This window comes from Lupinus angustifolius, chromosome LG11 (assembly GCF_001865875.1).
Source record: "Lupinus angustifolius cultivar Tanjil chromosome LG11, LupAngTanjil_v1.0, whole genome shotgun sequence".
NCBI lineage: Eukaryota > Viridiplantae > Streptophyta > Magnoliopsida > Fabales > Fabaceae > Lupinus > Lupinus angustifolius.
The window spans coordinates 18,660,564-18,674,420 of record NC_032019.1 but is presented as its reverse complement, the minus strand read 5'-3'; the positions used below and the strand labels follow the sequence as shown (position 1 = coordinate 18,674,420).

The window sequence follows — 13,857 nt, the reverse complement described above, 5'->3', positions numbered from 1 at the left end:
TATAATTCTTATTCTCACTTTAATTTTTTATTAAATTAAATTCTCGTACTTACCTATATTCTTAATAGCACTTGCATAAGATATGTATGTGGTTAATATTAAAAGTTTGTTCCTAAATATATAATATATCTAAATCTTCATTAGAAAAATTACAAGTTGATTGTTGCACAAAAAATGATTTTTTAAAATCTATTTCTTAAAAAAACTAAAAAGCTCTTTTTAAGACAATGATTTTTAAAATATTATTTAAAAAGTGATGTAAAAATGATTTTGAAATAGTGTTTTTTTAAAGTTATTTAAAAAATATTTTATTGAGTGAGTGGTTTTTAAAGAGAATTTTTCTAAAAGTAATTCTAGTTCCAATTAAAGTTCATCATAAGTTTGAATATTAATGAATAGATAGATTAAAATATAATTTAATTGATTTATATAAATTGATAAATGACTTTTCGTATAAGAATTCAAATTCATTTATCTCATCTATTAACATCCAAATTCATTCAACTCATCTATTAATCCAAATTCATTCACATGCATGCACCCATTACCCACCCACGTTGGTAATAGTATACTATTTCTTGAGATCTGAACTTGTTGGACAAGGCAGAAGATTCCATTCATCGTACTATAAAGACATGCTAGTCTTATCATAGGAAAACACAAGCTAGAATGGGAGAGGTGAAGGTACATGGTTTTTGGTACAGTCCCTATACTTTGAGGGTTGTATGGACCCTTAAACTAAAGGGTATATCATATAAGAACATAGAAGAAGACCGGTTCAACAAGAGTCCTGAACTTGTTGAATACAATCATGTGTATAAGAAGACTCCAGTGTTGGTTCATGATGGAAAACCAATATGTGAATCAATGATCATTGTTGAATACATTGATGAGATATGGCCACATAACCCATTGCTTCCTCTTCATCCATATCAGAGGGCTCAGGCTAGATTTTGGATTAAATATGTTGATGATTTGGTATGTCTTTCATTTACTTTTTATTTTCGCATACATAAATATTTAAAATATTAGTGTAATATCTAAATTCATATATTCACTCATAAGAATGACAATAATATTGAGGCCAATTATTAAAGACTTGTGCAGTTGGTTCCCTCTTCCGTAGCAATACTAATGAAGAGAGAGATAAGACCATAGAGAAGATCTGGGAACATCTTAGAGTTGTTGAGGAACACTGCTTTGGTGATGTGAAGAAACTCTTTGGAGGAGACACTATTAACATTGTGGACATAGCTTTTGGGTCAACTATCAACTTTATTGTCACTGTAGAAGATATCATTCAAGTGAAGATCCTACAACTTGAGAAATTTCCCCTCTTACTTTCATGGTTTCAAATTTTCAAGGATGTCCCAGTCATCAATGAAAACCTCCCTCACCATCAAGAAAGGGTAGCCTTTATAAAGTCTATCATACAAAAATCACTGGCATCTGCTTAGAGAATGGTACCTTATATTGGCATGTAATAATATGACACCCTTACCCTTAAAGGTAAAAGCAAAAACAATAACTTTTAGAGAGGATTCAAATTACATATATTAAATGATAATAAATCACATGTACTCTTGTATCTTTATGTGCTATCCTTTTATGTGTGTTTCTTTATGTTACCAAGCTATGTTTGGGCTTGTCTTCATATAATGAAGGTGATTGTATTTGCTTTGATCTTAGTTGGCCTACACATTTTGGGTATGACGAGAATTTGGATTCACATGACAAGATTTGTTGTGTGTGCCATTCCTCTGTGAATACACCTTTTGTGCATTTTTTTTACTAGATGGATTTGTTGGCACAATATTCACCATCAAAGTAGGGCCAATCAATGAAATGTAATTCTTGTAGTCAATGATTACTTACTCCATTGTTCTTTAAAAAAAAGTTAAGAAAAAGAAGGGAGGTTGCCACATTTTAAAGGCCATTGCCACAAGGCACAAGCCTTTGCTAGAGCTTACTTTATGTTGACATTGAGATACAACGAGATTTTGTATTTGAATGCTACATGAATGGTAAAAGTATAAAACATTAGACTACAAGATAGTAAAGGAGGAAGGAGGAACTAAACACTAGCTTAAAATTTACACAGCAGAATGCATTGCTTTATGAGACTTCTTCAAATTTCGCAATATGTGTCGGTGAGTAATCAACCTCAGGAAATGCTCTGAATAGGAGACTAACATGCCTCACCATTCCCGGCCAATTCCTCAAAGTGAGTAATCACTTCTTCAAGTTGAGAAAACTGAGTCAAATACTTAGCATGTAGTTCATTTGTTTCATATTGATTAAGCTTCCACTGGGAAAGACCATCGCCGATAATCGTTAAACCGCTTTTCAGCATTTCCACCCCTCTGCTAATTTTGTCGGGAAGTTTCCTTTTTTTATTGAATTGGTTCTTATCATCATCAACTTCCATGCTCTCACATCCCTCTTTCTCTTTAGCAATCATTGAAATCTTATGGACCATCTGTTTCAAAATCAGACCATCTCTTCCTAGCTGCTCAAGGTGTTCAGGGTTTGGTGCAAATGAAAGAGCGGCTTCCTTATTCAGAAATTTTTTAAACTCAAGCATAAATCTCTCCTTATTTGCCTCCATTCCTGAAACTAAATCATATGAAAGTGCTGCATCCTGTGGAACAAATCTCCATAGCTGATTGCACTTGGTACGAGCAGCAAAATATCCGAACGTTGTTAATGCCAAGTGAATGAATGCCCAGTGCCGCTCTTTCAAGAGCAAGTGATATAATTCCCATGCAGCACAGCTCTTTGCATCATCATCACTTTCTGACATTTCCATGTGTATAAGCCCTGTCATAAAATGAGCCAAATTTGGTTTGCATTTGTACATAAGGGCTGGAGGCTCAGAGATAAAGATATTTTCAATCTTTGTGATGGCTTGTTCGATATCATTTGATGTGTACAGGTGTTTCAAATTTGAAATGATCTCTAGGGTTTCACTGAAAAGCCGAAGACATTGGTCCTTGATTACTTTGTCTGAAGCACCTTTGTAGCAATTAGTAATCAAAACCAAAAACTTCAAGGTCTTTGCATCAATATCAGATAGCCGAACCGGGCTGTAAAAAAATACAACACTAACTTAATGCAAGCACATATAGAATAGTTTGGTTCAGTGCAAGAAATGAAATATTTTTAACTAGCAATTTGTTTGAAATGAAAGAAAATTCCAATACACCTGTAAAATAATCAAGTCAGGTTGAAACATGTGTGTGAGGGATGAAATGCATGTTAATGGATACAAACTGTACAATTAACAATAGAAAAGAGATCAACACAAATTAATAGCTAAAATAGTATGCATGTTATTGTTATACATGTTAATGAAGTTTATATATATATTAATTTTGGGTTATAATAACCGAATTTTGGATTGAATGTAACTGAACCAAATACTTACAGTGATTGCAAAGAAGCAGAAAGAATAAAAACTGGAATGCCAGCCGAACCAGAAGGGCATGCCACCAATGATGCTTCATCAAAGTTGTCTATGAAATCAAAATAATCAGATATAATTCTTTGACCCGAAGTGTTTCTCAACTCATCAGTCAGTAAATCAAGTGGGAAACCTTCAATGAACAATGCCAGACACATAATTAAAGACAACTGCGATCTCCCATCACCGACAAGAGACATGTACACCTGGTTAACCATTGATGGTGGACCATAGGTCAGAAGCAAGCAGATTGATCTTGCCAACTTTCTAAAGGGAGAATAACAATGGAAAACAGATTCCAAGGATGCCAGCTGCTTAAGTAATGAACATAGTTTGCTAATTATGCTATTTGCCATATGTGATTCAGCATGTCGAATCAAAAAGCACCAGCATTCCATCACAATCTCCCAGCAAAGAAAGTGAGGATGAAAGAAGTTCTCGAGTAAAAAAACCTCCAACTCCCTCCAAGCTGTACTTGAAGAAATCACAAGCATGAAGGTTTTGAATGCTTGCAAGAATGAAGTAAACATAGGCTGCCACACCAGTTCTGTTGTTTTTCCAGAGCCACACAATAAAGGTAGTTGCAAAACAAGCACGTGGGAATATACATCTTCCTGAACTAAAATATCCAAAAACCAATGAAGCTTTGGAGTTATTGCTACTTTCACATCTTCATCAAACACATGAGAATATCTGAGGAAGTTAATAAACAATGCAACTCGACCCATTATTAGTACTCTTGCTCTGCTCATGCCTTCACAGGTTTTGCAAAAGACTTCAATAACCCATGTTAAGTTACAATCAGCTAAGGTTGGACCATCAAGGACAGAATGAGAATCCTCTTCACTAATGAACAACCACTCGAGTACCTCAAGCTTCTGGTCCAGATTTAGTTTATCAGAATTTAGTAAAGACAACACCAGATCCAAGGTTGTTCCCTCCAATACCTCGGTAACTACAGCAGATGCACATTTCAGAAGCTTTTCATTAATTACAAAAATCCAAAAAGATGTGACCATGAGAACGCAGAGTGTAATCTCCCTGTGCACTGTATGGGCTTGATGAGGATAGAGTGAACATATTTTAACTGCATTAATCATGTAAAATTTCACTGGCACAACAATCCTTTTAGCTTCAGTTACAGAAACGTTATCCTTCAGTGTTGAAGACCAAGCTTCAGCAGCAAGTTTCAGAGGCTCAGTTATCAGTGCAAGCAAGGTTAACAGTATCTTTGCTATGTTAACTTCTGCAAAATGTCCACCACCAATTTGAAGCAAAGAGACAACTCCTTTCCAAGAGGCATTGAGAATATTAACTGAACTGCCACCATTCTTTGCAGCAATGACACCAATCTGAGAAAGTTTTTCTATTGCACATCTTGTTATTTTGATTGCATGACCAACATTTGTAGGCTTGTCAAGGCTCAAAAGTTTGTCATCATAGGTCTCCAAGTTCACTAATTCAGAACGCACCTTGCATAATTTTATGACGGCCTCAATGATCATGTGTGAGACCTTCAATATTTCTGGTCCAAATGATTCAATTTTCTGCTTAGAGGCAGAAGAGAGCTATGCTTAGGAGCAGAAGCAAAATTTTGTGGAGTAAATATGAATAGAAGTTTCTGTCTACATTGTAACAAGCAACTTTACAATGATAAAACATTCCCTTAGTTGCTAGTGCTGGCCCTTACACCAATTTCTTAAAACTGAAAATGCAGAATGAATATACAAACAATTCCTTAAAATGCAGAGTGAATAACATCCCCTTACACCAATTTCCTAATACTACTCCATCTACACAAAATTGCCCCTGCAGTTGGTAACTATCCAACTCACAACGCATAGCCCACACATAACTGTCCCTGCAGTTGGTAACTACCCGAATTACTACACTTTATTTTTGTTTCTCCTACATTACAAGTATTTAGTTGCTAGCCAGACACTGTAATGCAGGTTTCTATCAAATTCACAACAAAAGTTGATCAAAATTAAATCCTAAATCATTTAGGAAACTTGTTCTCATCTCAAGTTTCATATACAGAGAGGAACACAATACCTTAGCATCCGATATAGAATCTTTAGTTACATTTAACACTTCTAAAATGAAGGTCCCAATGGTGTTCATCAGTTCTTTGTCGCCAAAATTTGGACAATTCAGCAAGGCTGACAACATTGATGCAGAAAACCTTAGAATCTCCAGAAGAAGCTGCACAATATAATATACATAGTTCAAGTAAAACTTGATGTCACTATGAAAATTAGCAGATGAAGTTTTCAAGAAGGCTGAAAATCATCAACTACTCAGAGAGATTTACAAATCAAAACATCTATACGCTTTATTAAAAGCAACTACATTTTTAATCACCACCACTAAACAAGCCACCTCACGTATGAAGAAAAAATCTGACAACAACTTGGATTGTTTATTCATACTAGAGCCTTCGGCTAAAGGAAAGAGTTTACAGCCCTGTATAAGTCTGCTATGTCTGTAACTGATCATCACACTTGTCCATATTATAGCTTGTCGAACTCATAGCTTGTTTTATATAGTTCTTGATCAATAATGACAACCAATAGTGGTAATTGACCAGTATAAGACTATTCAACTTTCAGTCTTGCTGTTATATTTCATCCTTCATTGTCGAATGTCACTTCAGATTACTCTTTGAGCATGTTGCAAACAATGGGTACTCACAAGAAATCATACAAATGATAAAATAACAAGAAATGTAATACAGTTATAAAAAGCTAAATTCTATTAGATTTATCCAGTGAAGCATCTCCTAAATAACATGATTTTTGTTGACTAGTTTCTGGTCTTACGGAAACACAGAATACAGTATTATCTACAGAAGTTACTTTTACAGCTACAATAAGAGAGAAGATTTACTCCAAATTACTAATCAAGAGGAAATACACATATTGATCAAGAACTATATAAAAATTAAATTGTACCAAGTGAGCAGCTTTTGCTGTCTAAAGTAAGATCCCTTAGAATGACTTTAGATCTTGCAAATATTAGAGAATTCAGACCTTGACAGAGAACTCCTACCTTGTAAAATACAGAGCTATGTTCATCTTCCTGAGATTCTTCTGCTGACAAAAGACTCATTTTTAGATGCTTGCCAGACCAGATGCTTGCCTAATCAATGAGATGGTGTTATGAGAAAATTCATAGGTGATAAAAGTATATATGCGGACAAAGAGAAAGTAAAAACAACATATAAGAGTAGACATACCTTGACACCAAGAGTAAGACTTTGTAGTAGACATCTAGATAGGTTAACATTTACATATTTCAAAGCCACTTGTAGAATACTTTGATTCAGCATGCACTGGGTGACATCCAAGCATGTGAAGTCCTCCCAAAATGTCAAGCTTGCAGTTAAGGTGAAAGCAATAATGCAGATAGTTAATAGAGAGCTGGTGTTGCTTAAAAATATAAGGAAAACAAGGTCACCAGAGTTATATTAATGGTAAGTTGCCACTTCCTCATGCTTAAATTTAAACAAGCATCGATGTAAGGTTTATATATTGCTTGGTGGCTACGAAGTTTTATCATTTTAAGTATAGTCACTAATGATAATCATCAAGACGTCAACAGCTCACATAGGACACTGCATTGAGCACCTTGTAAGCCTTATCGACCACAACCACCACAGACATAAATAGCTTACCTTTTCTGTACTACAGAATGCAAGTATCCTTTCTTTTAATTCACTAATTTAAAGTTATTCTACTCAATTAAAAAATAACGACAACATAGAAAATATAAGAATAGAACAAACATGTAAGAATGCCCAACTGATTGGACAAGTTCGAAATTAACCAGCATCAGTAAATTAGCACCAATTGCATATTGAACATTCATACTAAGGTAGCATTTGGCGAGCGAGCAAAACATAATGTTCTATTTCGCTATCTTTGATTCCATCTCTTTTAGTAGAACCATAATGTCCTGTTTTTAACCTCATTTCTTGTTCTGATCTATATAATATCCATCAAATACATCAAATATAAAAATGAAACTCATAAATCAATTCTATCTCTTTCTAACTCATTGTCAAACACTATCTAACATTACTAGGGTGAAGAGTCTTACAAACTCAACACGCTGGAAAGTATATAATAATAACATTATGACATCAACAAAAGGATACTATAAGGCAGTTCATAACTGAAGCAGAGTCGAATTCAGATATATCCTTTATGTCTATACTTCCAAGATCAGTAAACAATTGAACACGATCCTCAACAATCTGTTCCAATGCATCACACAAATCAATACTCTAATTAAACACAAACAAGTAATGCTATGTAAGAAAGTATATAATAAAAACAATGAAAGTTGTTGAGAAAATTAGCCAAATAATTTCAATTGATGAATTGTAACTAGGAAAAGGTAATTTGAGACTCCCAATCCTAGAGTGAAAATCGGTAAACAAATTAAACTTGAATAAGAATTGAAAAATTGTGAAGTGAAACCCTAGGATACGAGAAAAGAATCTCGGTGCAAATAGAAAGATAAGCTTGCCTCAGAGGATTTAATGGCTTCTAGTATCCTCTGCAAATCGGTGATGGAGTTCTTTGCCGCCATTTTCCCACAATCTCTCACTATTCTCTTTCTGCTTTCATTTTCTGTTATATTTCATTATATATTTCAAACTTTGAAATGTTTTAGCTCATTGAGTCATTTCATTGCTTTTCCCGCCACAACTTTGCTTTCTTTTTCTCATTCTCCTTTAAACTAATAATAACTCGATATCTACTTCTACATAATCTTATGACAACGTGTATGTTTCAACCATGAAACTCGAACCGGACATCAAACTGGCAGAGGTCTCGTATTTGATTTAAACGCTTAAACCGTCCGGTCTGACCAGATGATTTCGTACCTAATTAATAATTTTTATTTATAAATATATAGTTATATATAAATGTAAAACTTTATATAATTAATAATTATGTATAATTATATTGAAATAATACATCTTTATCTTTTTGTGGACCATAGTAAAACAAAATATTAGAACATTGTCCCATTTTTTTATTTTTAAGTGAGCCGTCCGGTTTACTTCCCGGGTTAATCCGGTTTAACACGGTCGGACCGGATTTTCTCTGGTTCAAAACGGTCCAACTCTCATTCGGTTAAGACGACAAACTAGAGCCGTTTTCAAGTTCGATCAGAGGTCGGACCGTCCAGTCTGGTCCGGTTCTAACAACACTGGGTTCAACATAAAGAACAAGGTTTCATACACCTAAGAGCAAGAAAAATTTACTAAAATTGATAAATGAGTATAATTTTATATAAATAAGGGTGCAAAAAATATTAATCTTGTGATACAAACATTTTTTATTTTCAGGATGTGCCTATGCAAACAGTGGTGGAAGTGTGGCTATGTTACTCTCTATCATTTATGGATAATATTTTTATATTTAACTCAATGATAATTAAATATGAATTGAGAGAGTAAAAAAATATACACGGTTGATACATGTGTAAATCAAATACCTTCATCCTCAAGCTTCAATGGAGTCTTCTTCCTAAAACTCTTCTTGGGCCTTTCCTCTTTCTGATAGAGCCCACTTCTCTTTTCTGTTTTTACCTTCACTAAAATACAATGGGTCTTTGTTATTTTCTAACCCATTTAGTTAAGCTATATATAGGATTCAAATCCTAACCTCTTGCAACTACTTACAAAATATAGAAACAAGTTGTTAAATGCCATTAAGCTGGTTTTCTATTCTTCTACTTCTTCTTGCTTGAATATTAAACATTAATGCCCCTTTCTTCTTCCGCACCTTCCCTGCGCAGTGACTTTAAGATGGTATCAAAGCTATAAGGCTCTGATTCGTCTCCCATCTCCCTCCTCTCCATTATTCCTCTTCAAGATTGGTATTTCTCTTTAGATTCCCTTTTTTTGTTCATCAATTCTTCTTTCTGAATCGCTGTAAAAGCATAATGGCAAACCATAGCGTCCTCTCTGGCCAGCTTAACAACCCTTTCTTTCTTCACTCGTCTTAGTTACTCCGCCAATGAACACCAAGAACTATCATTCATGGGCAAGAGCAATGAGGCTGGCATTAGAATCCAAAAATAAACTTAATTTCATCAATGGCAGTCTGCCACGACCTCCTCCTGAGGACCCTCTATATGGCCCTTGGGTTAGATGCAACATGATGGTGTTATCCTGGATTCAACATTGTGTAGATGAATCAATTGTGAAATCAATACTGTGGATAGACACTGCAGCTGAGGCATGGAAAGACCTACATGACAGATTCTCCCATGGAGACATCTTTAGAATCGTTGCTCTTCAAAAGGAGTTCTACCATTTAGATCAAGGTAATCTTGATATTTCAGATTACTTCACAAAGTTAAAAACACTATGGGATGAGATTGAGGATTTCAGGCCCTTTCCTAATTGCAAATGTCTTGCACCCTGCATTTGTGGAGCCATGGATTCTCTCAAGCCCTACAAAGAACAAGACTATGTGATTCGGTTCTTAGAAGGATTGAATGAGCAATTTGCTCATGTCAAATCCCAAATTATGCTCATGGACCCATTACCAAACATCACCAAAGCCTTTGCCCTGCTCATCCAGCAAGAAAGACAAACTCAATTACCTGTCCCTCCTAGCCTAGAGCCTGATAATAGAGTCATAAATGTTAGCTCTAAGCAAGACTCACAATATAGGAATAACTCCACCAACAATTCCTTCTGAGGCAGAGGGGTAATTCCCTTTAGGGGCAGAGGAAACAGGGGGGGCTGGGTTTGGAAGAGGGCAGAACAACAGATTCTGCACTTATTGTGAAAGAACCAACCACACCATTGAGACTTGTTACCTCAAACATGGCTACCCTCCTGGATAACAATCTACAAGGTCATCTAATATGGTTAACCATACAACTGGATACTCCTTTGATACAAGCACCAACAATGAGACTGCTCAGCAAACACAGAACAACAGTACTGGTTTCACTGAAGAACAAGTACAAGGCATCTTGGACTTACTACATCAATCCAAGAAGGACCAAGCACGTTCAGCCAACTCTGTGGTAAATTCTGTATCACTCACTCCTACACCAGGTATTCACCTTAATTCTAAGTGGCTCCTAGATACTGGAGCCACTGATCACATTACTCATCAAATTGCCAATTTCACCACATACACAACTATAACTCATATATCTATCACTTTACCTAATGGTGATAGAGTAACTACTTCTATTTCTGGATCTGTTAAATTGACTACTCATTTGACTTTATCTCATGTATTATTTGTACCACAATTCCATATCAATCTTATTTCTGTTACCAAACTAATGCAATCTTTAGCATGTCACTTGATTTTTTCTCAACATCAGTGTGTGATCTTGCAGAACAGCACCAACAGGATGATTGGTTCAGCTAGGTTACTACAAGGATTGTTCTTGCTGAACCTACCTCAAACAAGAACCAACTCTTCTCATTCTTTTGTTTTTAATACTAGCACTTCTCAAAATACTAAAGATTGTATATGGCATTTACGTTTTGGTCATGCACCTAAATCTATCATGTTAATTCTTGCTAAACAATATTGCTTTACTCATAATACAATTGACTCTATTCCATGTGATGCTTGCCACTCATCTAAACAAGAAAGCTCCCTTTTTCCCAACAATACATCACACACTACACACCCCTTTGAATTACTTCATGCAGATATTTGGGGCCCTTATGCCACTCCCTCAATGTATGGGCACAAATATTTTCTAACTTTGATTGATGATTATACTAGGTTCACTTGGGCAATACTCATGAAAACCAAAGTAGAAACCAGACCCAACATTATCAATTTTGTCTCTCTCATTCAGACTCAGTTTAATACTAAACTCAAAATCCTAAGAAGTGATAATGGAGTTGAATTTCTAATGCATGACTTTCTTCAATCTCAACGCATTATTCACCAAACAACTTGTGTTGAAACCCCTCAACAAAATGGTATAGTTGAGAGGAAACATCAACACATACTCAACATTGCAAGGGCTCTAATACATCAATCTCACCTACCAGCCAAGTTTTGGAATTTTGCAATTAAGCATGTTGTCTATCTAGTTAATAGACTACCAACTCCCATACTAAAGCACACTAGCCCTTACTACTGTCTGCATAACACACATCCACCCATTGATCAACTCAAAGTCTTTGGATGTCTTTGCTATGCTTCTACCATCACCTCTCACAGAGGCAAATTTGACCCAAGATCCATTAAGAGTGCCTTTCTTGGTTTTCAAGAAGGCACAAAAGGCTACATCCTATATAATTGCAATTCTAACTCTATTTTCATATCTAGAAATGTTATTTTTTATGAAACTCACTTTCCTTTTCAGTTTATGACAGATATCACTCCACCTCCTACCTACAAGACCTTACCATCACTTACACCAACTACTGATGCTGTTGATCTTACCTCACCCATCCCTGACCTTATCTCATCTCCTCTAATTCAAAATCCTCAAGACAGTTCAAACCATGATCCTCCTGCAATAAGGCAATCAACTAGAGTTCGTACCATTGTAATCTAATTACAACCTACTCTTCCTCACCTATTACAATGGGCCTTTGTTATTTTCTAACCCATTTAGTTAAGCTATATATAGGATTCAAATCCTAACCTCTTGCAACTACTTACAAAATATAGAAACAAGTTGTTAAATGCCATTAAGTTGGTTTTCTATTCTTCTTCTTCTTCTTGCTTGAATATTAAACATTGATGCACCTTTCTTCTTCCGCACCTTCCCTGTGCAGTGACTTTAAGAACATGCATCCTTTTCTCTTTACCTTAATTATTTAGTCAAATTTCTTTCACGGGTAGCAAGAAATGAGATTTTTTCATATGATAATGGTGTGTTGCATGCAGTTGTCACTGCTAAATTGAAGATAAAGTTAGTGAACTTGCAAAATAAGTCACCGTACAGAAGGATATATGACAAGTTTTGAAAGTGTAGATACATAAACCACCACCAAATTCATTTTTAGAGAGACCATGACAAAATTAATCCTATTTACAAGGAAATGGAACTATTTTTATAAATTTATATGGTTTCGAATGTTATGACATGGCATAGCTAATTTGGCTTTTTGTCATCATGTTAATAGTTGATGTAGAATAAAAGATGAAATAACATGTGACAAATTTTCAAATATCTGAATACTAAAACTATACATAAAAGTACAAAAGCGTATTTATACCACTTACTTACACTTACAATTATCTATACGGAGTAATGATAAGAAAATGATAATCTTATAACACAAAATATATGAGTAGTGTTAGATAGTTGTTATAGTTTTAGTGTTTATGAGAATAAAATTGATTAATGGCTACTTTATTGGTATTGATCAATTGGTTTGTTATGTTTTCTTTGTTTAAACAATGTTATATATAAAGCCTCAGCTGATGAATAATATGTATGCAAGTTTTCTATTTTTCTACTATTTTTCATTTCCTGAGTTATAACAATTGGTATCAGAGCTCCGTAAGGGCTTGATATAGAGTGATAAGAGAGTGTGTGATAGGGAAGCATATTTGTTGTCTCACAGTTTGTGTCACTCTATGTGTCATGGGCTTGTGATTGGTTAGAAAAATATTTAATAATTAAATTTAATTTAAATATTTTTTTTGACCAATCACAAGATCATGACACATGGAGTGATACAAACTGTGGGACAACAGATGTGTACCCGTGCGATAAAGTGTATATAAAAAGTGTGAGCTAAACATAGAGAGGTAAGATATTAATCTCAGATAAGTTTGTGCAACCATCCATTCCGAGATTCGATGGCCATTATGATTATTGGTCAATGATGATGGAGAATTTCTCCAAGAGCAAGGAGATGTGGAGCCTGGTGGATGAAGGGATCCGTGATGCGACAATTGGGGCAGCACCAACAAGTGAAACGCAGAGGAGGGCCATGGAGGAGGCCAAACTCAAAGATCTGAAGGTCAATAACTTCTTATTCTAAGCAAGTGATAGAGAAATCCTGGAAACAATTCTTGCCAAAGGAACGTCGAAGGCGATTTGGAATTCAATGAAACAGAAGTATCAAGGATCCATGAAGATAAAAAGGGCACAACTTCAAGCCTTGAGAAGAGAGTTTGAGTTGCTGGTCATGAAAGAAGGAGAGAAGGTGGATAGGTTGTTGGGACGAACCTTGACTTTGGTGAACAAGATGAAGTCAAATGGTGAGATAATGAAGCAGAGTACAGTGGTTAGTAAAATACTTAGATCATTGACGGCTAAATTCAATTATATTGTTTGCTCAATAGATGAGTCAAATGATCTAAATACTTTCAGCATTGATGAGTTGCATGGTAATCTGTTGGTTCATGAACAAAAAATGCAGGGAT

At 35.2% G+C, this 13,857-nt stretch overlaps 3 protein-coding genes and 1 long non-coding RNA gene across 4 annotated transcripts; 2 read left to right on the top strand and 2 right to left on the bottom strand.

Annotated features, from left to right (window-relative positions):
• On the top strand, positions 595 to 1,685 carry LOC109361107 (probable glutathione S-transferase). The gene is made up of 3 exons (XM_019606428.1): positions 595 to 978; positions 1,098 to 1,486; positions 1,564 to 1,685. The coding sequence occupies exons 1-2, from the start codon at positions 670 to 672 to the stop codon at positions 1,455 to 1,457; spliced, it is 669 nt and encodes a 222-aa protein (XP_019461973.1). The 5' UTR covers positions 595 to 669; the 3' UTR covers positions 1,458 to 1,486; positions 1,564 to 1,685.
• On the bottom strand, positions 1,829 to 2,139 carry LOC109361108. The gene is made up of 2 exons (XR_002109261.1): positions 2,040 to 2,139; positions 1,829 to 1,969 (listed from the first exon to the last, which is right to left on the bottom strand). It is a non-coding gene; the product is annotated as an uncharacterized LOC109361108 (long non-coding RNA).
• On the bottom strand, positions 2,174 to 8,118 carry LOC109361106. Its single transcript, XM_019606427.1, has 7 exons — positions 7,997 to 8,118; positions 7,623 to 7,721; positions 6,702 to 6,836; positions 6,515 to 6,604; positions 5,519 to 5,668; positions 3,428 to 5,010; positions 2,174 to 3,086 (listed from the first exon to the last, which is right to left on the bottom strand). Exons 1-7 carry the CDS (start codon positions 8,057 to 8,059, stop codon positions 2,189 to 2,191), a joined length of 3,018 nt encoding a protein of 1,005 aa, XP_019461972.1. The 5' UTR covers positions 8,060 to 8,118; the 3' UTR covers positions 2,174 to 2,188.
• Positions 9,499 to 10,188, top strand: LOC109359795. The gene has a single exon (XM_019604491.1). It carries the CDS (start codon positions 9,499 to 9,501, stop codon positions 10,186 to 10,188), a length of 690 nt encoding a protein of 229 aa, XP_019460036.1.

Coding starts and splice junctions, on each gene's coding strand:
- LOC109361106 (XM_019606427.1), bottom strand. CDS start 8,059: ATGGCGGCAAAGAACTCCATCACCGATTTGCAGAGGATACTAGAAGCC. Junction 6,837..7,622: donor CAGTTATGAACTGCCTTATA/GTATCCTTTTGT, acceptor ACTGCAAGCTTG/ACATTTTGGGAGGACTTCAC. Junction 6,605..6,701: donor GTCTTACTCTTGGTGTCAAG/GTATGTCTACTC, acceptor CTCATTGATTAG/GCAAGCATCTGGTCTGGCAA.
- LOC109361107 (XM_019606428.1), top strand. CDS start 670: ATGGGAGAGGTGAAGGTACATGGTTTTTGGTACAGTCCCTATACTTTG. Junction 979..1,097: donor TTAAATATGTTGATGATTTG/GTATGTCTTTCA, acceptor CAATTATTAAAG/ACTTGTGCAGTTGGTTCCCT.
- LOC109359795 (XM_019604491.1), top strand. CDS start 9,499: ATGAACACCAAGAACTATCATTCATGGGCAAGAGCAATGAGGCTGGCA.